The sequence below is a fragment of the Acipenser ruthenus genome, chromosome 25 (assembly GCF_902713425.1).
Source record: "Acipenser ruthenus chromosome 25, fAciRut3.2 maternal haplotype, whole genome shotgun sequence".
Taxonomy (NCBI): Eukaryota; Metazoa; Chordata; class Actinopteri; order Acipenseriformes; family Acipenseridae; genus Acipenser; species Acipenser ruthenus.
The window spans coordinates 6,832,628-6,854,923 of NC_081213.1; the positions used below are offsets into that span (position 1 = coordinate 6,832,628).

The 22,296-nt window shown below is 39.1% G+C and overlaps 1 protein-coding gene and 1 long non-coding RNA gene across 5 annotated transcripts in view; both read right to left on the reverse strand.

Moving 5' to 3' along the window:
* Positions 1-3,887: 3,887 nt before the first annotated feature.
* On the reverse strand, positions 3,888-12,600 carry LOC117964056 (uncharacterized). Of its 3 annotated transcripts, XR_009308905.1 has the most exons (7): positions 12,450-12,600; positions 11,722-11,875; positions 10,990-11,198; positions 9,743-9,860; positions 8,487-8,604; positions 5,109-5,196; positions 3,888-4,929 (listed from the first exon to the last, which is right to left on the reverse strand). XR_009308905.1 is itself a non-coding variant. In XM_059000428.1 (6 exons), exons 1-6 carry the CDS (start codon positions 12,570-12,572, stop codon positions 5,172-5,174), a joined length of 747 nt encoding a protein of 248 aa, XP_058856411.1. In that variant the 5' UTR covers positions 12,573-12,600; the 3' UTR covers positions 3,888-5,171. The 3 variants fall into 3 exon arrangements, 2 of the variants coding, with proteins under 2 accessions (XP_058856411.1, XP_058856412.1); XM_059000428.1 differs by having other exon boundaries at positions 3,888-5,196; XM_059000429.1 differs by lacking the exons at positions 3,888-4,929; positions 5,109-5,196 and adding an exon at positions 8,917-9,093 and having other exon boundaries at positions 8,493-8,604.
* A 458-nt stretch (positions 12,601-13,058) lies between these two features.
* Positions 13,059-22,296, reverse strand: part of LOC131696698 (uncharacterized) — a 34,805-nt gene continuing 25,567 nt past the window's right edge. For both annotated transcript variants that reach the window (XR_009308885.1, XR_009308884.1), the window contains 3 exons: positions 14,212-14,289; positions 13,671-13,841; positions 13,059-13,318 (listed from right to left, as the gene is read on the reverse strand). This is a non-coding gene — a long non-coding RNA (uncharacterized LOC131696698). The remainder of the gene's footprint in view (positions 13,319-13,670; positions 13,842-14,211; positions 14,290-22,296) is intronic.

Genomic DNA, 22,296 nt, shown 5'->3' on the forward strand with positions numbered 1-22,296 from the left:
ACTGGAAAAATATCTGTCTTCATTTATTTTTGAGCAGCATCTTGGATTGCAGTTGGTTGATTGGTAGGGGTGTCCAAAGTTATTAATCAACAGGATTATTTTAGTGTCCTTAACTGCATATTGATTTAATGCGTTAAGTCTGCGTGGGGTTTTTTTTGTTGTTGTTTTGGTCTGTCTTGGTGAACTGTTTAATTTTCCAATCTGGGCAAAGAAGATTTATTCTGGGGGAAATAAAGAATGACAGGTAAGAAAGCCATCATGGTGCTGGATAGATCCTGGAGGTGCTAAATAAATAAACCCTGCACGTCAGGACCAAACACAAGGGATGCCGTTTTTAAATAACAAAGTATTTAATATTGAATTACACTTGTTGAAATTCTTCTGTTGTATTAAAAGGTAATGCTATTTATTGCCTTTGTCTTTGATCTGGACACCGCCCACTCGCAAGTTGTGACCTCAGTTTTCTTCCAAGCTTATTGTGCACTATAAGTCTGTTGTCGGGTGTGGAGGTGATCTGAAACTGTTCAACCAAACCTATCCCAAGCAGCTGTTGTTTTAACTTGCCCGGGTGCCAGAACGAGTTGAACAACTCTACAGTGCATTTAAGAGGATACATCATCGCTTTTATGATCTGGGCCTATTATATAAAGGAATGCACCTTGACAGTATTGTGTGTAAATGGAAATAATTTTAAGTTCACTGATACTTTTTTAAATAATACATCTTGAATAAGATTCCCTAATAAAACATTTTACAAGTAACATTTTAAAAGCGATTGGATGGCAAAGCCAGCTTCTTGTCCTTTTGAGGGGGGTACAACAACTGAATCAAACCCAAGACCAGTGATAAGGCAGCAGTATCCAGCGTCACCCAGCTGTAAACAGGATTATGGTAAAGATGATATAAAATGTATATTGCTGGCATTACAATGAGCAAATATGTGAACAAGTGCCAAGTTTGGCCATGTAGGAACTGATGAACCTTTCTATGAAAGATGTGCTGATTATATTGCTTTCCAGTTTATCAGTCATTCTTAAATGAAGCAGTTTGTTTCACCAGTACCACCCAATGCGTCCTTGTCCCTGCTCTTACATTCTGGGGTGGGGAGTGGGGGTTGCAAAGTAGTGACGTTGAAGATTCTCTGTCCCGAGTAGCAACACGAATGAGAAAAAAAACAGGCAGGAATTGGTCCAGTTTACAACTTAAAATTAAAATAAATTATACCAAACGTGAAATGTAAATATTTTGAAAGCACGACGCTGATTTATAACAAACTCAAACATGTCGTTCCACTAGAAGTTACAGCAATGAAGTGCGTAACGTTACGGTCTCGTTTTCACTGAAACTTTTGTGTTTTAAAAGTGGGTAAATGCTTTAACGATAACCGAATTACTCTGTTGCCAGCTTCTGATATCCCTTAAGCAAACATTTCACAGCTACATACTGTAACTACTGCTACATTAAACAAATAGCGGTACAACGTCATCAAAAAAAAAACGTTTTAGAGTAGCAGCGGAAAACGAGTAATGTATTGCATGGGCTTTACAAAGAGCCTGTGGTAATAATGCAGAGTAACTATTTTAGAGCGTCCATCTCCCCACATTTGATATATAACATACTTACAAACTCGAGTTAAGTTTGATACATTTCACCTGCTTTCCACAAATAACGACACTTTGTATCAAATATAAACCAAAAATAAACTGCTAAATAAGCACCGCAATTCGGTGAATGTCGAAAGCAGAAATATGTAGCAAAGTTTTAAATAACATGTTTACCCAGCTAATCACAAATAAAATAAGGTCATCTAGGCAAATTTGTCAACACCAGCCTGTGTCTGTCAAAACCATGCCTAATCATTTTTTTCCTAATATAGGCACATTTAAGCAATGTAACATTTTAAAACAGTAATGAGCATCATGAATGACAAAAAACAGGCAATAATTGGGTCAGTTTACTACGAGATAGCGTGCTGCGCTTTGTCAACATAGTTCTTATTCTTAAAATAAATTATACAAAATGTGCAATAAAAGCATTTTAAAGCACGGCACTTGTGTATAACAAACTCGAAAAAAAGTCATGTATTGCATTGATTTGTATGTATAACATTGCCTACCAGAAAGTATCTAATACTGTAACGCACCAAGCCCGAAAACGCACAGCAGACGGAACAAGACATACACATGAGCCTAAACCTCGTTTTAAATCTATGGTAGGCCTACCTTTTCTTTAGAGCATGTATAAATAATTCTACTCCTAGCAATATTAATAATTTCTTCTGCAAGTCAATCTCTCCTTTTGGTCTCGCTCGGTTTAATTTCTTCAGTTTTCCATCTGCTGTCACAAACCTATACATTTCTCTTTGACTCATCATGATGTCAATAATATTATTATAAAAATAGAATGTAATTCTGTGTTGTCGATATAATCACTGGACAACGATGAACTGTCAATCAAAAATTATTAGAAAAGAATGATGTTTGAAAAACGTATTTTATTCGTTTGTGAAGAAAACTTCAACCAGCACTTATTCAGGTGACTGGAAGTGCAGGTGCTTCCCTTCAGTTTTATTGGCCCTGCTATAGGTACAGGTACCTCTGTTTTGGCTGGGGAAAATTTAATTAAAAAGGAGTGTCATACAGTACCCGTTTAGTGAAAGATCATGCATAGAACCTGTATGCCTGTAACAGTGCAGAATCTAGAACATTTTAGATTTAATACTGTCAATGACAAATGTGTTAACTAGAGGTTTTTTTTTGTTTTTTTCTAATACACACTGGTATCACAACTAGCAAATAGAAGCCATACAGGCTGGTTTCAGATACAGATTACTAGGGATGCTACAGAACCACAGATGTCCTATATGGTTAGAATTTAAAATTACACTTCAGGCTTTTGTGATAACCAAATCAATACAATTAAATAAAAACACATGCAATTGCTTTAGATTTACATAAACATACTTATTCAATAAGTTAGAGGTCAAGGTGCATCATCACATTTGTCTTAATGTAGCTGCTGTTTACTTCATCATCCAGTGCATTGTTACTATTGAACAAGCAGTTTAAAAAAAAAAAAATATTCAAAAAAAAAAAAAAAATTGGCAATTCCAGAGGACAAAGACCAAGATACACCAATATGAATACAAAGTTTTATTCTTGGAAGTATTTAATCTTGAAAAGTAAAATGTAAGTTTATTATTGATTGCACTGTTGAGTATGCAAACTTCCTTAATTTCAGAGTACCAATAAATACTTCCTTTTAACTTATTCAGTGGAGCTGTTTAAATCAACTCCATTTTTTTTTGCAATAGATTCCCCCCCCCCCCCCCCCCAGATCAGTCTGCTGATCAAACTTTGACTTGTTTAGAAAGTTAGTTAGTGCAGATCAGGGTTTATGAAACTAGGCATAGGCCATCTAGAAGCAAGGGTAGGTAGTTAAAAGGATTAGTGCCAATAATGGTTTCTGAAAGTAATCATTTCATTGGAGGTCAAGCCAGGTGGTTTCATTTACTAGTATAGTTTTACCACGAGACTACATACAGCAAATCTACACACGTTCTTGAAATTCACTAGCAACAAGCTAGTTTGGTGTACTGTGTGCCTAGGACTTAAAACAAATAAATATTCAGCTTTAAGGCTTTATTGAAAACATAGGATCTCAACATCTAAGATTTAACAGACAGAACCACAGCGACCAGCAACAAGAGCCCAGAGACAAAGACAGCAGCAACTCCCACGAGTGGAATAGAGTGGGGCAGTGGAGAATAGTTTGAAAGAACAGGGGTGAGAAGAGGGTCAGACTGGATTTAAAAAAAAAAAAAGCCCCCCCCCCACCCCACAACCACCCCACACCCACCTCACACCCACCCCACACCCACCCCACACCCTTAGTCTTCATATGGAGGACCAAGACAAATGCATGACCTCATGAGACTAGTAGCTAGTGTTCTTTGCTGCATGAATGCCTCAGGAGGCTAGCATGCAAATCATTTAAAATACAAAAGGGAAAAGGAAACAGCCACAGGGTAAAATGCACATTACTTTAGAAGTTGTTTTACCAATTAAAAAACAAAGCGGTCTAGCATTCAGAGTGCCTTATTCTATATTGCCAACCAAAAACAGAAATTCTCATACCATGCAGGTTGGCATATAAAAATGAGACCTTAATAAACTTGCACACTACTGTAAAACCTAGTTACACCACTACCTTGAGAGAGATTTATATCTATATTATTATTATTATTATTATTATTATTATTATTATTATTTATTTCTTAGCAGACACCCTTATCCAGGGCGACTTACAATCGTAAGCAAATACATTTCAAGTGTTACAATACAAGTAATACAATAAGAGCAAGAAATACAATAACTTTTGTTCAAGCAAAGTACAAGTGTGACAAACCACAATTCAATAATACAGCAGATAATAGTGATAGTTACATCAGGATATGATTAAATACAAAGTACTACAGGTTAAACACTTGGCAGATTACAGTATTCTGAAGTACAGGATTAAATGCAGTAAAATAGGGGGCAGATAAGAGCAAAATAAAGCACATTTAAATGAAGGGTGATAGTGTCCCAGGATACAAACAGAGGAGTTCTACAGGTGCTGTTTGAAGAGGTGAGTCTTAAGGAGGCGCCGGAATGTGGTCAGGGACTGGGCAGTCCTGACATCTGTAGGAAGGTCATTCCACCACTGCGGAACAAGGGTGGAGAAGGAGCGGGCTCTGGAGGCAGGGGAGCGTAGCGGAGGTAGAGCTAGTCTTCTAGTGCAGGCGGAGCGGAGAGGTCGAGTGGGGGTGTAGGGAGAGACCCCCATCACCTGCAGCTTTGATGTCAGCAACTTCCCCCTCAGGTTTCATTTGGACCGGTCCAGCAGAAACATAACCATGCGTCTTCCTGAAACTATCAACACTGCAGGCTGGGGAAAAAAAAACAAAAAACAAACAAACCCACACACCTTGGTCAGCACCAGCCTTCTGGTGCATCAGAATTCCTATAGCTGTACTGGATAGAATCGTACAACAAGACTGGACCACACCAGCAAAATGCCAAGGAGGACTTTCACCGACTGTTGGCTCAATAGACCGGTCTACTTACCAGATCTCTGGTCTCCAGGCACACATGTTTTATTGCAGGTATCCTCCAGGTTAGGATCACAAACTACTGCCATGCAATGGAAATACACCTGAGGAGGGAGTGTGACAGAAACAGTGCTTGTTAGGATTAAAGGGGACAGGGACTGCCACACTCTTAGTGCAATACCTTGCCGTTATTGAAGTTTAAGAATTTAATACAAAGACCAAATTATTCTGGGTTAATGGAGGGACATTAACCTGTCTCCAGAAGGCAGGGTCCTTGTTAGACCACTGTGCTTGGACCTCAAGCCTCTTTAGGTGGGAGGAGCTCCCAGTGAGTGTGCTGGCCAGCACTGGGTGGAACTGGGTCCTGTAGGAATCTCCAGTGACCAGGCAGCTGTAGAGAGGAGGAACAAAAGAAATCACTGCAAGCCTGCATTGGAAGCACAGATGAATGGGCTGCACTAGCAGGGCAGCAGTGTGGAGTAGTGGTTAGGGCTCTGGACTCTTGACCGGAGGGTTGTGGGTTCAATCCCCAGCGGGGGACACTGCTGCTGTACCCTTGAGCAAGGTACTTTATCAAGATTGCTCCAGTAAAAACCCAACTGTATAAATGAGTAATTGTATGTAAAATAATGTAATATCTGTATAATGTGAAATAATGTATAATGTGATATCTTGTAACAGTTGTAAGTCGCTCTGGATAAGGGCATCTGCTAAGAAATAAATAATAATAATTATAATAATAATAATAATAATAATAATAGCAGACCCCCCTCACCTATCAGTGACCAGGTCCCATTGAGGGCTGGCATCCAGTTCAGGGGTCAGTGTGGCCCAGCAATCCTGCAGGATGAGGTGGTCAGCCAAGCTGTAGGGGTGCAGGAGCTCAACCTGTAGGAACAGGGGTTCCAGCAGAGACTGGGACACGGAACGTAGAGTAGAACTGGGAGTAGCTTATATCTGCAGAGAATGAAAGATTGTCTCCTGTATTCACTGCTATGCTTTTAAAGCTCTTGGTCAAAGCCCACATGAATGGGTTCAGCACTCATTCCATATCAATGGAACATGGGAGTTAATCAAATCTGGTGGGCCAATGTGTACAGCTTTGGGAGTTAATATGAAGACTAGAGCAGAATTTGGCAAATATAATATGTGGAAAGGAGATTAGAGTTAGATACCTACCCCTTGCTATTCGAACCTTCAGATTCATAACATCTCTCGGTCTCTTGTTGCCTGCAAAAAAGACTTCAGGATTCAAGCTTTTTAAAAAAAAAAAAAACCCACACAGACTAGGGCTATGAATAAGGCTGTATTTCACAGCAATAAATGGCATTCACTGCCTAAAGATGGGTATTAAATATATTTTGCCATTAAACATTAAAGCATATCCATTCAAAAAGTGCCAATTCTTAAATTATACAAATATGCTTCTATGTAAATGCACAGCTGAAATAAATGCCAATTTGTAGAATATTGTTTTATATCCACCTTGGACATTCTACTTTCACCAGTGAATTACGAGACAGATGTAAAAGTGCAATCTAGCAGAAACATTGCAGATTTGATGCAGCTGGTGTTCAATGAAGACATTAAAGAATTTGTACAGCTCTATGTAGTGTGCAAGTCATTTACAGGAAAGTCTGCTAAGTTCCTAAATGCAGTGCAACAGAGTGCATCAATAACAAACATTTGCTGTATTTAAAGCAATAACTATCACACACCCACCATCAATAGTAATTTCACAGGGAACTACACATGGCAATGGGTAAAATGTCATGAAAATTGAATTAACAGCTTTAGTTAAGAGCCCAGTTGCACCTATATAGCCCCAGGAGATGAGCCTGGTTAAGCTTGCCAGATGGTCAATACCTTTGGCCATAGGATCATAAGAGCGGAAATGCAAGTATCCATGCCCGTTTCCAGAGTAGGGGGCCGGAGCAGGGACAGCCTTTCTTTCAGCAGCAAGAGTCAGGGTGTTGTTGAGAGGGTAACGACAACGGATCGTCAGCCTAGAAGAGGTAATGACACATGTCGATCAGGGGCTGGATTCATGTGTGGAAATGGACTGCGTGGTTCAGTAGGACTCTCAAGATCAAGGTAGTCCTGTTCAGTTCAATTGGCCATGTGATGTTATAGCCTAGGACATCAGACTTCTTTAAACCAAAACCCCCTCCTCCTCTGCTCACCTGTATTCAGAGTCTCTAGTGATGACTGGAGCATTGGGTGGGAACAGCGCTCTGGTATACACCACTTCATTCTCATAGACCAGGTAGTTATTCACAATCTGAAAACACAGGATCCATAACAGCATGCCATCAGTACAAAGCCAACCTTTCCCTCCACCCAAATACTAGATAAGTGGTAACCACATTAAAACCTGTATTCCAAGCAAATCTAAAGACCTCCAAACAGGGAGTTGATAATGGCTTCTCAAATCTTCCATTTTGAAAAAGCTGTACAATTGAAGCAGTCTTGCATTAGTGGCATTTACTAGGGCAGCGATGTTAGATCTGGAAAGTAAACAGCACTTGTGGGTTTGGTGGTCCCATGGTTAAAGAGAAGGGCTTGCTACCAGGAGGTTCCCACTTCCATCCCACCTCAGCCACTGACTTGCTGTGCACGACATGGACCAAATCACTTAACCTGTTAAGTCTCATCCAAAAGGACTGATGAGGTCCTATTGCAAGGGACTGCAGCAGCCCCAGTTGATGCGTATTTCATCCCCAAGTCACTTTGAATAAACATCTGCTAAATCATTAAATAAGTTACTGTCCCAAAGCAAGACCTGCATGAAAGACTTGACCAAACTAGAAAATTCAATTGAGCACTGCACTAGGATTCAAAAGACAAAGCAATCAAGACCCTAAACTCTTGAACTAGACCTTGCTGGTGGTCCCACATGTGTTCACACTGAAGGTGAAGAGCGCCCTGGTAGAGTCGAACTCCTTGGGTTTGTAGGTCCGGTCCAGTAGGGTTGTCTTGCTGGGTTCAACTACTGGTATGGGCTCCATTGTCACAGCTACCACTGTTATCACTCCATTAGGCATGCACACTGGGGTGGGGAGGAGGAGAGAAAGCAAACTGAACCCAGTCAGAATGAAGGAAAAAGACTAATGTACCATCAGCATGGCCAAAATAGACTTGCCCAAAACTAGCAAATCAAATGCTGAAGACGCTGTATTAGGTGTGTGGGGGGGGGAAGAGCTAGGATTCCAAAGAGACATGAAGCACTCAAGACTCTGCCTCTACTGGAGCAATTAGCTTGGAACCATTTTAAAATGAAGGACAACGAAGAACAGAAGTCCCATGGGCTCAGAATGCATGGCAATAGAGTCTTTGAAGTTGCTGGTTCTGGTGCAATACATGGAGGTGTCTACCACAGTACAGTCCTACTCACCCAGCAGCTCCCTGGTCGGGATTGGGCAGCGTTGCACAAACTGCTTTTCGACCTGCAAATTCTTGATGTTCCTCATGTTCAGCTCCACTTGAACAGTGAGGCCCCTCAGAGAGATATCCTTGGACAAGCAAGCAGTGGACATGTCAATGCTGTAACCTTGGAAAACAGTACTTCAAGTGGACATGCATGGGAGTTTGACCCATCTGAAGCCAAGCAAGCAATCTCTACAGAGTTTGGTGCACATCTAGGAATAGTGTACAAATTGGAACCCCTCAAGATTTGTCATATCTACATGAAAACCTGCAATTGTGAGCATTTCAAATCAGGGTGTATCAAGATCAATGTCAACTAAATCTTAAGTTAACCAACAATACAGAAATCCCTGGGTCAACTGGTATTTGCCAACAAACCATGCTAGCCCTGGATTCACCTCATAGATGTAGCCAATGCTAAAGAGTAGCAATTCAATTGTTATCTTGGGCTCTGTGATGGTGTAAGGAAGAGGGCGGTTTCCAATGCAAAGCTCCCAGTTGGGAGTCCATGTTGCCTGGGGTCACTTCAAAGACTATACTGGTTTTTGTACAAAAGCTTTTGACATCAGGAAAACCTGGGAAGGAAGGAAGGAATTGGTAGCATGGTCAACAAATTACTATATATAACTCATTACACAGGTTTTATGAGAAGTGCACCTATCCCAATGGAAATGTAATTTCTGCTTTTGTGGAGGAGGGAAAAATTGGTCTATAGTCTCAGCATTTTTGCAAAAAATGCCAAAGGTCAATTCAAGTATTCACTCAAAGAATTAAATTAAGCTAGTTGAGGCACCTTTAGCAATAACCTCTTAATTAGGATATTTGTCAATGTGCTTTTGGTCAATTCAATTAAATGCCATTCTTAACCAAAATTATTCCAGTTGATAAACTCATGCACAGCCTTCAACTCATACCAGACTCCACTGGATTTAGATCAGGACTTTGACTAGACCATTCCAGAACCTTGATTTTATTCAACCATTCTGAAGTAGATTTTGATGTGTGCTTTGGATTGTTGTGTTGGAACATGCAGTTGCATTTTAAACCAGATTTTGTAGCAAAGGGTTTCAGATGAGTGGTCTATTTTTTGGTATGCTATTGAATTCATTTTACCATGTAATAAACTACATTTCCTGTACCATTAGAGGAAGTTCATGAACCTGGGGAAGTTTTTAGATTAACTGGTCAAGGCAGACACCTCCCCACACTTAACCAATTACTTACTGACATCCTTCACATCGCACACGATAGTGGCCGGGTGGAAATACAGGTCATTCTGGGGGACTATGTTCAAGGTGTAGTTGATGTTCAAGGTGTATCTCCGGATGAGACCTCCAATGTACTGCAAGAGAATCATGGTGAAAAGGTTAGAACCCCCAATCCTTGACTGCAAGTCCAGTCTCCAAGGAAGCACAAGATACAGTTTGCTTGTAATTAGATTTACAGTACAATTCATGTGGCAGATTTTTTCTAGAGTGTTCCCTTTTTACATTTCATTGTCATGTGCATATACAGGATTTGCAGAAGACACAAAAATAGAAGTGGCAGCAGCAAAGGGCATGCAAAATTATGTAAACAGCATTCAGAACTGGGCAGATGTACAGCAAACAACATTTAGAGAAGTGCAAGGTACTGCATGCAGGCAATAAAAATGTGTTTTACAAATATATGGAGATACTGAAATTGAAGTAATATGAACACCTAGTAGAGGTTTACGTTTACTCAAATGTCAAGATCTAGACAATGGGGAAGCTATAAGAGGCAAACAAGATGATAGTGTGAAGTCTTCAATTTAAAAATCAAGGGATGTTAACTTTACAATGCATTAGTAAGACCTCATCTAGAATAGTGTTCAGTTCTGGTCACCTTGTTACAAAAAAAAAAAAAAAAAAAAAAAAGATATTGCTGCTCTAGAAAGAGTGCAAAGAGCAACCAGAATGATCCTGTGTTTAAAAGGCATGTTGTATGCAGACAAGCTAAAAGAATTGAATCTATTCAGTCTTGAACAAAGACTGTGGTCCTCCAATTCAAGCATTCACAATTAAAAAAAAAAAAAAAAAAAGTAAATTGACAATGTCAACCTGAAAAAGAAACAAGGACTAGGGGTCACAATGGAGATTAGGGTAATTCAGAACAGGTTTTTTGGGGGAGAGAAAACGACAGAATTGCGAGGGTCTGGAACCAACTCCCCAGTAATGTTGTTGAAGCAGACACCCTGGGATCCTTAAAGATGATTCTGGGATCAATAAGCTACTAACAACCAACCAAGATAGGCTGAATGGCCTCCCTTCGTTTGTAAACATTATGTTCTTAAGCTGGCTCACATGAACCTGAGGCTTTCATTGGTAGAGTTATGTTTAAAGTATGGTACCTCCTTTGAGCTAGTAGAAAGGACTAGCATTGACTACAGCTTACTCAGGATTCTGAAAATGTGAAAAAGGTCCAACATTAAAAGTAGTTTTAATCCTCACCTCTACAGAGACCAACGGGTTGTTGAAGGGGACCTTCAGGACAAAATCGTTTGTGCCATTGGGGTGCTGGACCTTAATGATCTCCACACCCCTGTTCTGGGCCTCAGGAAGGGTCAGGGGAACCCCGTTGATGGTCAGTTTCTTCAGCTCAACATCTGGCTTGAAGTTACCAAGGGTCACTGTAAAGCCCTTCTCACTTGGGACAGTGTCTGAGAAAACTAGCATAGAGATGTTGAGCTGGGCGATACAGTGGGTGCACAGACTACTTGGATCAGATCTGGGCCAAGGTAAGAGTTAGGGACAAAACCATTAGCCCACCAAGACTAAAATCCCCAAATCTTGCACACAGCCCTGGGTTTAACAGTTGTGTACAAATGTATTGCTTCTGTAGTTGATTTGTTGTGCATATGAAATCAAGCAACTGTAACCGACTTAGGCCACACATGCAAATTTAAAGAGTAAGATAAAAGGAACACAACGAAAAAGCATGAGGTTTTTGAAGCAAGTTTCCCAGTTAAGTACAGAGCGGTCCAACATTCTCACTAGTGCCTATTGTTAACACATCACCGATTACTGACCACACGTAAAAATTTACCAAAAAAAAGTTCTGATGCAGGAAGGTATAGCAATGACAAATCTTGATTTACAGCTTTATGGAAACAATGACTTGGATTAGTTCTAAATTTAGAGATTGAGGGGGAGGGTCTGAAGTCCAGCAAGCAGTATACACACTGTTTATGACATAAGGGGTCTCAGGAATGAGGGGGGTGTTGACCGGCTTGAAGGATCGGTGCTGGGTCACCTCCCACAGGTCATCAGCCCACTGGTGCTCCAAGAAGAGGTCAATGGCATAGAGTTGGTTGTACTGGTTATTAATGACACGACTCTGCAAAAAGAGGCACAACAGGTCATCACTTACCTCAATCTTTAGGGGTTTAACTATTCATGCATTGCTCTACACTAAATATATATAATAGTATATGTTGTTGATCGTGATAAGACCGAAGAGCACAACAGAGCTCCTTGTAGAGCTACCACTTCTGGAATGTAGTGTTATAGCTGGAATGGATACATAGTCTAAATCATTAAAATTTGATATTATACATCATACAAAAGTAGCCCAAATGCATGAATTGTGACATGCAATGGGGAGACTACTTATACAAAATGGGGTCACAAGCACTCAGACGCTGGAGAGCTTCTATTCTCCTCCAACACCGTGCCAAGGTGTGCCCAATGCAACTCCCAATGGGAAGGCAACATAGCCAGTTAAACTTGTTTTAACCCTAGTGACTAGCAACATGTTTAATGTTAATCTTATGTACATCAAGACACCATTTAAAATGTTGTCATTTTAGTCAATTATGAATTGATAAGGACACTAGTAGATCCAATGTGGTAATTGTATGAAATTAAGCAATGACCTTACAGGCTCCAGCCAGCTCTGGGATCTCCCTTACCTTCAGATATCCCCCTTCAGCTCCATAGGGGATAGAAATCTTCACTATGGTGTTGTTGACACTCAGATTGTAGCCCCTAGTCTGCAATGTGGGAGCATTGAGGAGAATCCCCTCCACCCCCATTGTAATCTGCTTATCCTGGAACTGGGCAACATGAAGGACCAAGGGGGTGAGGATTCGAGGCATCTCCCAGATCAGGCGGGTACCATCAAAAGTGACATCGTCTAGGAAAACAAAACACTAGCTGTACTTGTACATTACATTTAATGTTTGCAGTTAAAGTTGTACTAGTTAGTTAGATGTGCCAGTTAAATGCACCAAAGTAATTAGCCTGTCCCAAAATGACAATGGCATTGTTCTACAAAGGAGATTTCTACAGCACCACCAGGTGTCCAACTGTTGCCAGTGCAGACTCACAAGTGTATAATGCACTGAACTTTCACTTAAATAAGTCGGAAGCTTAGGTAATGCTTGCAGACACTTTGCTCTACTCTAGGATTGCTGCGCTTCCCAGCCCCCTCCACAGCGACTCACTCTTGGTACAGGCAGCTGAAGTGTCCACCAATAGCAGCATCCACCTCTGCTTGTATTATTATTATTATTATTATTATTTATTTCTTAGCTGACGCCCTTATCCAGGGTGACTTACAATTGTTACAAGATATCACATTATTTTTACATACAATTACCCATTTATACAGTTTTTTTTTTTTTTACTGGAGCAATCTAGGTAAAGTACCTTGCTCAAGGGTACAGCAGCAGTGTCCCCACCGGTGATTGAACCCACGACCCTCCGGTCAAGAGTCCAGAGCCCTAACCACTACTCCACACTGCGTGGCTCTGATGGCTTCCACCTGGATCCCAGCCACCTGATAGAGAAGAACATTAGAGCAGAGACTGGGATGAGGCTAGCATCTTACTAGCTCTTAAAGACCCACCTGTTTAGATGGCACTTGTAGATCTCTTGATCTACTACTATGCACTGGACTTGCCCGACCTAAAAACCATATTACTGGATCCTTAGCTAATGTATTACTGCACCATCACCGTAGTTATAACTTGCTGTAATCCCAATTCATTGCATCCTAGTTCATATTGTATGTTATTAGTATTGCACTTAATGCAAGCTACATTAGCCTTTAGTGCATCGTTTCACCTTAGAAACAGACAGCTTCTTGCCAGTGACAGTAGGAGGGATGGGGGGAGGAATGCAGCACTTACCAACAGGACTTCAGACTCTGGCATTCCAAAGGGAGAACGGAGGTAGACTCTGGAAGATGTTGAGTTGACCATGTATCCCAGAGCTTGCACTGTAGAGATGTTCATGGATTTTGCCGGCTGCCCAGATTTATGGATCACGACCTGCCAAACCATCATTGCCGCTTGCTGGGCCTAGTGCACACAAGATGACCAAAATAAATCCGCAAGCCTAACTTTAACCCCTTAAGGTACACAAGGAATTGTGCAGGTCAAATTCTTCCAAATACATTAGATTGGGACTATTGAGGACGAAACTGACAATTGATTAGTGGATCCAACCTGACAGCAAGTGGTGCACCTCATGGCAAATAGAAAGTTAGCAACACTTGAATTAAGATACATGGGTTGCTTGCACCTTAGTGAATACTTGCATAGACCAGGAAAACCTCATGGAAGCAGTCCGCTTGTTTTGCACACACTTAAGAACCTTATTCTCACACTTCATTAGGTCAGAAGACCATACAAAAAAAAAAAAAAAGTAATCAGATACTTAATGACTTACTATAGGGAGGGCCCCTTGCCAATCTTCAGTACCCAATCCTTCTTGGACAATAACTGGGACATTTTTCCTTACAGACACCTAGAATAGAACAATAAAAACTACATGCATTTCCTCAAACCAACACAGAACCCCTACTGCTGAATGGCGTTTGTATCATTCTGGGTGTTGACAGATTTTCTTTATCAGTTTTTCTCTAAATCTGCCTTAACTGACTATGAACCGTTCTGGGCTCGTCAAGATATTCATGAATGCTGGGACTGAACCAACTACCTCATTGCATTCAAGTCATGTTGCAATGTAACCATTAAACTCTGCCAATTCACTACTTTCATTTCCAAACCAGTACACTTACTTTGAAGCAGAGCCCTAAGCTCGTGAAGGGAGACTGTAAGGTAGAGAGAGATACCGTAGCATTGCTATTGCCCCACTTAACGCCTCCTCTGTGATATATTTAGGAGAGCAGGGTACTGGACCGGCAGGTAACCCCATTGTGTTCTCCTTGGGGGGACCACCACGCTTTATAATATGACTGGTTTGTTTTTAGCTCAACCCTGGAGTGCTTCATTAATTCCTCTTGGAATTGCTGTCACTTGTTAAGTATACTGATACATTTCTTCATGATCAGCTATACTTTGTACTCTGACTGCAAACCAATATCTGTTAAATTGATATACAAGTTCAAATTAGTGTAGTAAAACATGGTGAAAACCATGGTAAATTAGGGTAAGCTATGGCTAATGTGCAGTATGTAAGTGAAAATAAAGAGCATAGCACATAAGCTAAATTAATAAAGCTACGGCATTCTAGACATACGCTATAAATTAGGTACTCAAATGCTTTACCTGGAAAGCTAAAAAATAATTTAAAAAAGGGGTCAATGATAACATTTAAAAGACAGCTGATTTTTCTTTTAATTGTCATAGTTTCCATTATTCAGAATGCAAAAGTTACTGCGCTCTACATGAATGCAACCTACAAATGTATGGTACAGGTGCGCAAGTCTCAATAAAAAAAAGCCATTCATGCAAAAGAAAAGTTATTTTTACATAAAATGTTCGGGACAAGGTGCAAGTGCGAGTAAGTGCAGACGTTTCAGTCAGAACCGAGACTATCAGCAGGTGGCACCAAACACTCGGTACAAGAACGACAATAGCTGTAGAAAAAAAAGAACAAGCAGCACACTTTTTCTATACTGCTGCATTTTTAGACTCAAATTAATAGGGTTCCATTAGAATAAAATGCAGTTTTTCTATCAATAATGAGAATAATAATTGTAATAATGATAATCTCAAAACAATTTCCAAGACAACACTTCTGCTGCTCTAGAAAATATGAAACCAAGTAATAATAATAATAATAATAATTTGGGGGTGGGTGGAGATCCTAAAATTAATCTTTTTTTGTGTGTGTGTCCGGTTTTTTGCAGCAAGGATGAACTGAATTTAAACCCTGACTTTGAGAAGGATTTCTGGCTAACACGTCACAGGAAAGGAGGTTTAGCATCATCCCTGAGGAGATTCTTTTCAAAACAACATTTAAATCAACTGAATGTAGTCGTCACCAGAACACGCTGTTTAATGTGTTTGTGTTCGCTGGTTAATTTGTTTAATGGTTCACAGAGGTTTAATAAACAGCATTAATCCTAGGATTTTATGATTACTTGGTTTCCTATGCCTAACAATCTCCATGGGGTATACTGGTAAGGTGGGGGTACTTCAGGGAAGCAGGGACACCCACATTCATTCCATCAAAGGGAGGATTTCTGTTTGGTTCCATAAGTGGAACTTGCCAGTGTCTACCACAGTCAAAGCATAGTGAAGTGTATAAGAGCATAGGTATGCATTGTACAGCTCAGAGAGATATGGTAAAGTATATTTAAAAAATATACGACAACAACAATTTGTGGTAAATGCAGAGTATAACTATGGGGAAAACCGCTACATTACTGAGTGGTAAATCTTTGAAAGGGCTCCCAAGCGGCTTACCCAAAGCAATGCTCCCTAGCACGGTAAAGCAATTAATTTACATTTACGCTGATGTTGCAGAATGTACTCAGGGTTATTTTTAAAGTAACACTGACCACTTTGATGTTAGTTCTGTCTTACAGTTGTATATTTCAATTTAAAAACTTGCCCTATGACTAAATCTCCATTTCATAGAGGAAGGGGACAGGAGACTTAATAAGACCAGGAAAAATGGTAGTCTTGCAGTTTTGACAAGGACTCGCAAATAAACAGCCCAGGAATCGTGCCCCAGGATTTTTAATGTCCAGAAAGTATGATGACCATGACGTACGTCACCAATATGCACAGAATAGCATAGAATAAGAATTGGCAATAAAATCACAATTTAATAAGCGGTTCTCTAGCTATATGCAAAAATGTAAGTGTGACGTACAGATGGAAGGATGTACAGAAAGAGAGACCCCTACCCTATATCTAAAATACTTAATAACTCCTGCATGGTCATGCGATCGTCAACAGCCAATCATATTGCTTAGTTTATCCAGGACGTTTTCAATTTCAGAATACATGTCAGGGATTTCATTTGCATAACAAATGAGCGAGTCATGTGATGCATAACCCATTTCTACAGACTTCCATGTGTGATAAATATTCCAGGTGTTTACCTCTTTTTGTTCAGCCCCAGTAGTATGATGTATATTGATTTCTAAGCTGTTGAAACAGTTTGCACTTCTGTTTTACAGAATGTCTCTAGATGCCTTGATGCACATTTTGTTGTTGTCTGCACCCCAAGCTCTTGTTAATTGACTTTTTCCCAAGAAAAGCAGATTTGGAGTCAGCGGGGTGGTTCCAGTCCTCATGGTGGCTGTCTGTTTATGAAGGTCACTGCTTTATCTCTGTCATTCACACTTTGTGAAGCAGGGATTTTCCATTGTATAATCATGCCTGTAAGACAGAAACACTGGCAAGACGCAGGCCTCTATGGGTAGGAGTGGCTGGTTCTGTGAGGTGTTGTTTAATAAATACATATAAAACCGAACTTTCCCATAGCCAACAAGGAAAATAATAGAACCATTACAATAACAGAAACATTTTGAATTGTTTACCAGGCGTGCATCACATTGGGAATGTCTTCAATTCTTCTCGAAGGGTTCTCAAAACAACAACACCACTAGAATACCTTTCAGTTTTATTCAAACACCACGTGTAGTGCAGGCTTCATACATTGCTTAGATTCGGCAGGTGGAGAGGCCATTGGGTTAACAAACGGAAGCAGCATGTTAATCTTCCTTCCTCCTGGGTTGCAGAGGGAAAGGCAATATTCAAATTAGATAAATGATCAAGTCTGATGGATAAAGAGTATTAATAATGGTTTGTATTATTCAAGTAGCTTCAAATTCCATTTCTTTTTACTGTGTTCTTACCCATTTTTCAATCATTTTGAGTGGCTCTTATTTCAATTACTCAAATACTGTGTTCATTTGTATTACTGTTTTTGATAAGTCTGTGTTCAGATGCTTTTACCTGAGCTGTTCTTCAGATCTGGTTGTTTGCCACCGATAGTTGTAATTCAGACTAGATCAGCCGACTTGTCTTTTTAAAAGTAAGAGCCAGCGCCATCTAGTGATCTGTCACTTTGGAACAATTTTCCTTTTGTTTTTCCGATAGCACCAGTAGGGCAAATAATTCAGCCTCTGTTGCTCTCTGCAGAAGTAGGCCCTTTTGTGCAGTGGTTGCAGTGCTGGATTGAGTTGGGAAACACCATTTATAAAGTTTGGATATTTGGAACCCTGCTTCATTACCAACTGGCAATGTCATAACACCTCAATGAGCACTGAATTAAAACTTGCTACAATTTTGTGTGAATTTACAGGAGAAGGAAACGCCTGCCGATTGAGCAACTACTAGCATCCATTCAAAAAACAACAAATGAATAAGACACATGGGTGACAACCGATTTACACAGAAAATGAGGCACTCTCTGATCAGAAGCTGTGCGTGTTTCTGTAGCATCTCATCATTTGTATTGGGCACTCTGTCTTTAAGGAGTTTGTTTGAGGTTGTTACTCCAATCCCGCAGAAAAGGAACTGTCTAAGAGAACAATGGGGATTACTGAGCTATCAATATGTTGGGGTTCCTGCAGTGTAAAGCAGGGTTTAGTTTCTATGGCAGGTGGCCTGTCTGCTTTCATATAATGAGATTATTTTAAATATATAATCACTTTGAATATGGTGGACCATATTCAGGAAAAAAAAAATATTTTAAAATATTTAAGGGGGCAGAAATAATTCTATAAGGTCTTACCTATTGCTAGATGTATACATGTTATTACTGGTCCCCTTTTTATTGTGAAATATTTCCATTGTTCAGTTTTCAAAGATTCCACATAATCAGAAATGAAATATACAGTGAATATGTTGTCCTGTAATCCTCACATATTGTAGATGTGTTCTGAGACTAAATCCCCCCCAAATAAACTAGAAAGACTTTTCATCTATAGCACTGTCTTTGAGATGTCGGCATATTCCAAACTGCAATATAAAATACAAGCACAGAAGAAGGGGGGGCAATGTGATAATGTCACTTGTGCTATTAATAGTTTTTAATACCTTGGTTAGCACTCCTTTAAAATTGATCCAAGTTTATTTTTACAAAGTGCGATTCCCATATTTTTATGAAAGGAAAATACCCCAGTAATGTTCGAGCTCTAATAGAAAACAGGCTTTCATTATCCTGCTGAGTTGAAATGATTTGCCAGTTTTATTTGACTTTGCAAGTTTCCAAAACTCAGGGGCTGTGATCTTTTCAGACTTGGCTGACACGGTCTGGAACAAGTTTTAGCAAATCTTTTATTTTGCTGGTGATGTATGATTTATTGGGAACACATGTCAAACTCATTCACTTTTAAGAACTGTTTGCAACATTATTATTATTTTAAGTACATGCAGCTCAACTGCTCTTGACTTTTAGGGCCATTGTGACACGTCTTAAAGGGAAATTCCATTATACAGTAGGCTTCCTCCTGTTCATTCTGGCTGCATTATTATTCTGGTATCGCTAAGCCAGAAGATCTCAGTCAAAAACTACAAGCAAGCTAGTGGAGTATTGAAGAGGTTATACCACTTTCATATATTATGTAGCTATCATGTATGCGCAATTTGGAAAGAAGCATGTGTTACAGCAAGCTTGTATTTTCCTTTAAAAACAATGTTATGTGGTACCATGCTAGGTTATGCCTCACTTTGGTAGTCTGTTCCTGTTTCTTTTCCAGGCAGTATCTTCAGGGTCATGTCAGTCATGCGGAGAAGCAGCTGGTTGGTTAATGGCAGAAGCTGAAGCTGCAGGGGCAGTTGAACACGCCTGGCGACCTACGAAGTGTAAGCCTAACTGAAAGTAGGGCATGCAAACTTGAAGTTTTTAAAAATACAAATGACTTGTTTCAAAACTGCACCGGTGAGACTTTTCTAGTGGAAGTGCACAGTAAGATTTATGGAATTATTGAATGAGATTTAGCCACTTTAAAGAAACCTCTATTTCACATGTAGTCTTGAGATTCTGATTACATTGCCCTGTATTCTGTGTACTACTGTGTGCCATCACGTGACAAAGTGTACTAAATGAGTGCAAAATGTATTGTTCTGTAAATTATATTGTAAATACTGAAAGACAAGACCTACATATTTTTTTTAAGTATATTTTATTAGGCATAATGAGTACAACACAATCATTTCACAATATGTTTACAAGCAGGTGGATTCAGTTTGTCAAATAATTTTAATAGTTTCAAAACACTTTCAATTGATATAAATCCCAGTATAGTGAATAGATGCATCTTGTTTCATTTCTAATATATGTTTTAGCAAAATCTGGATCATGTATACACCCTGAATCATACTCTGCTGGATCGAGCATGGAATATTTACAGCTGGTGTCCCATAATCAAGTTTACACAGCAATGTAATCATTTCATATCTGTTTACTACATTATCAGCAGTAGGGACAGCACACTGAGCTTTCCTTCCTCAGCATCCCTCTGTGAAGCTAATAGACTCGCTCCAGCTCCTTTGGGCTGCAGTAGAGGTCTCTAAATTGCATCTACAAGCCAGGGTTAGCTCAGGATACTGAACAGAAGCTGCAAAATGCAACTGACTTTTTATCTGTATTATACTGATAACATTTTTACAAGGAAGAGTTGATATTTTCATCAGGAACTTAAACAACCATATGGCACACTCCCTCTGCAAGAGTTCAATATTACTTTACTGCAGGTCTGTCCAATGGACGGCTCTTGGTTTATATATGGCTCATTGATCCCCACAATATGGCAATATTGATTTAGAGGTGAAGGCTGGATATTCGGCAGTTTTTAGTATGAGCAAAAGCAAAAGATGTGCAAGCGTTTAGAGCTGTTTCAAGCGCACAAAAATCGTGCAGCTATGTGTAGTCAGGTTAAAAACGTCTTTGGTTACCGTTTGTTTTGTGTCGTAAGAGATTTCTGGATTTTTTTAGACAAAAAGGTTGCACAACACTCCCTTGCTGTAATATACATGACTCATGCCTTTCCCTTGATGGTAGGGATAGGTATTCAGAACGGAAAACAGGTATTACTGTTCATTTTACTGTGAATCAGAAAATAATGGCACAAGCTTTGTGTTTTTAAGCAAGTATCTGACTATCTGTGTGTATTGTTGAATGTTTGTTGAAGGGTTGTTAAATCGATCCATGGGAAGTCTCTATTGTTATTATTACTGCGCAACAATAACCATTTTCAAAACGAATTGCAGGCAATTCAATCATTTTTCTTTTTTTAAATGTGTTTGTATTGGTAACTAGAAAATGGAACAACGCGTATACGGTAATAGTACCGGCAACCTATACTAATAATGGTAAAAATAATAATAAAATAAGCATTTACTAGTTACAATGGTGTTTTGATTGCTGACGGAATAGCTGTAATTGTATCTGCGGTTTTCAGATAGATCGGTTCAGACCACAAATTACTATTAATTCTATCGATTTATAGTGCACTCGGAACGATGCCCGCCCCGTATCATGAACACGTTATTCCATTTCCATTAGACACGCTTCGCAAAACATCAGTCGCCCTCATTTACATTACAGAATTAGCTCTTTTATGTGCTTAAAATATAACATAACAAATGTAGGATTCACGTGTCTTAAATAAACTTATATATAAGTTATATATATGGTACTATATCAAATATTAATATGTAGTTAAAATATGCACCAATCGGATAGAAGCATCATAAAAAACCACACTACATTTTTTTTTTTTTTTTTACTAACGAATTTAAGTATAAGCTTTACTACATTATTTTATTATAAATTGACCTTCATTTATTTTATTAGGAATATGCTGCCCTTGAATGTAGCATTTATTCTTACTTTATTAAAGGAAAATATAAAATACTATTCTACAAATAACATTGTGTGTGTCTCGTTTGTGCACAATATATCTATTTGTACTAGCTGATTTGCCTACTTTGATTGCAATAATCTACGAAATGTAATACTTTTAAAATACATTTTATATATATATATATATATATATATATATATATATATATATATATATATATATATATATATATATACATGTGTGTGTGTGTGTGTGTGTGTGTGTGTGTGTGTGTAATTATCCGCTGTGTTTTATTTTATTTGTTTTAAAACACATTTTTGCTCGGTTTATGAACGTAAATCTTACCACCAAAATGTAGACTACTTTGTGGTTGCTAAAAAGGTTTTTTTTTTATCTATCTATCTATCTAGTATCTCAATTACTTTTAACGAAATATATAGTTCAGCCTCAATTTAGGCCACTAAAGACTTTATTTTGAAACTTTGACTAAACAAACCCCCATTTTGATCAAAACAGTACATTCATTATATGCTCATTTGATGGTAAAATAATGCAGTAAATTTAAGTCTAATGTTTATGACGGATACAAATAATTATTTAAATAAAAGCAAATGATCCGTGCCCTTGGGCAGTGCCCCAGTGGAATATTAGTATGTGTACCTATAGGCCAGTGCATAATCAATGATCCACACTACTGGATTAGAATACATGCCGCCAATTGCGTTTAGTGTCACGTTATT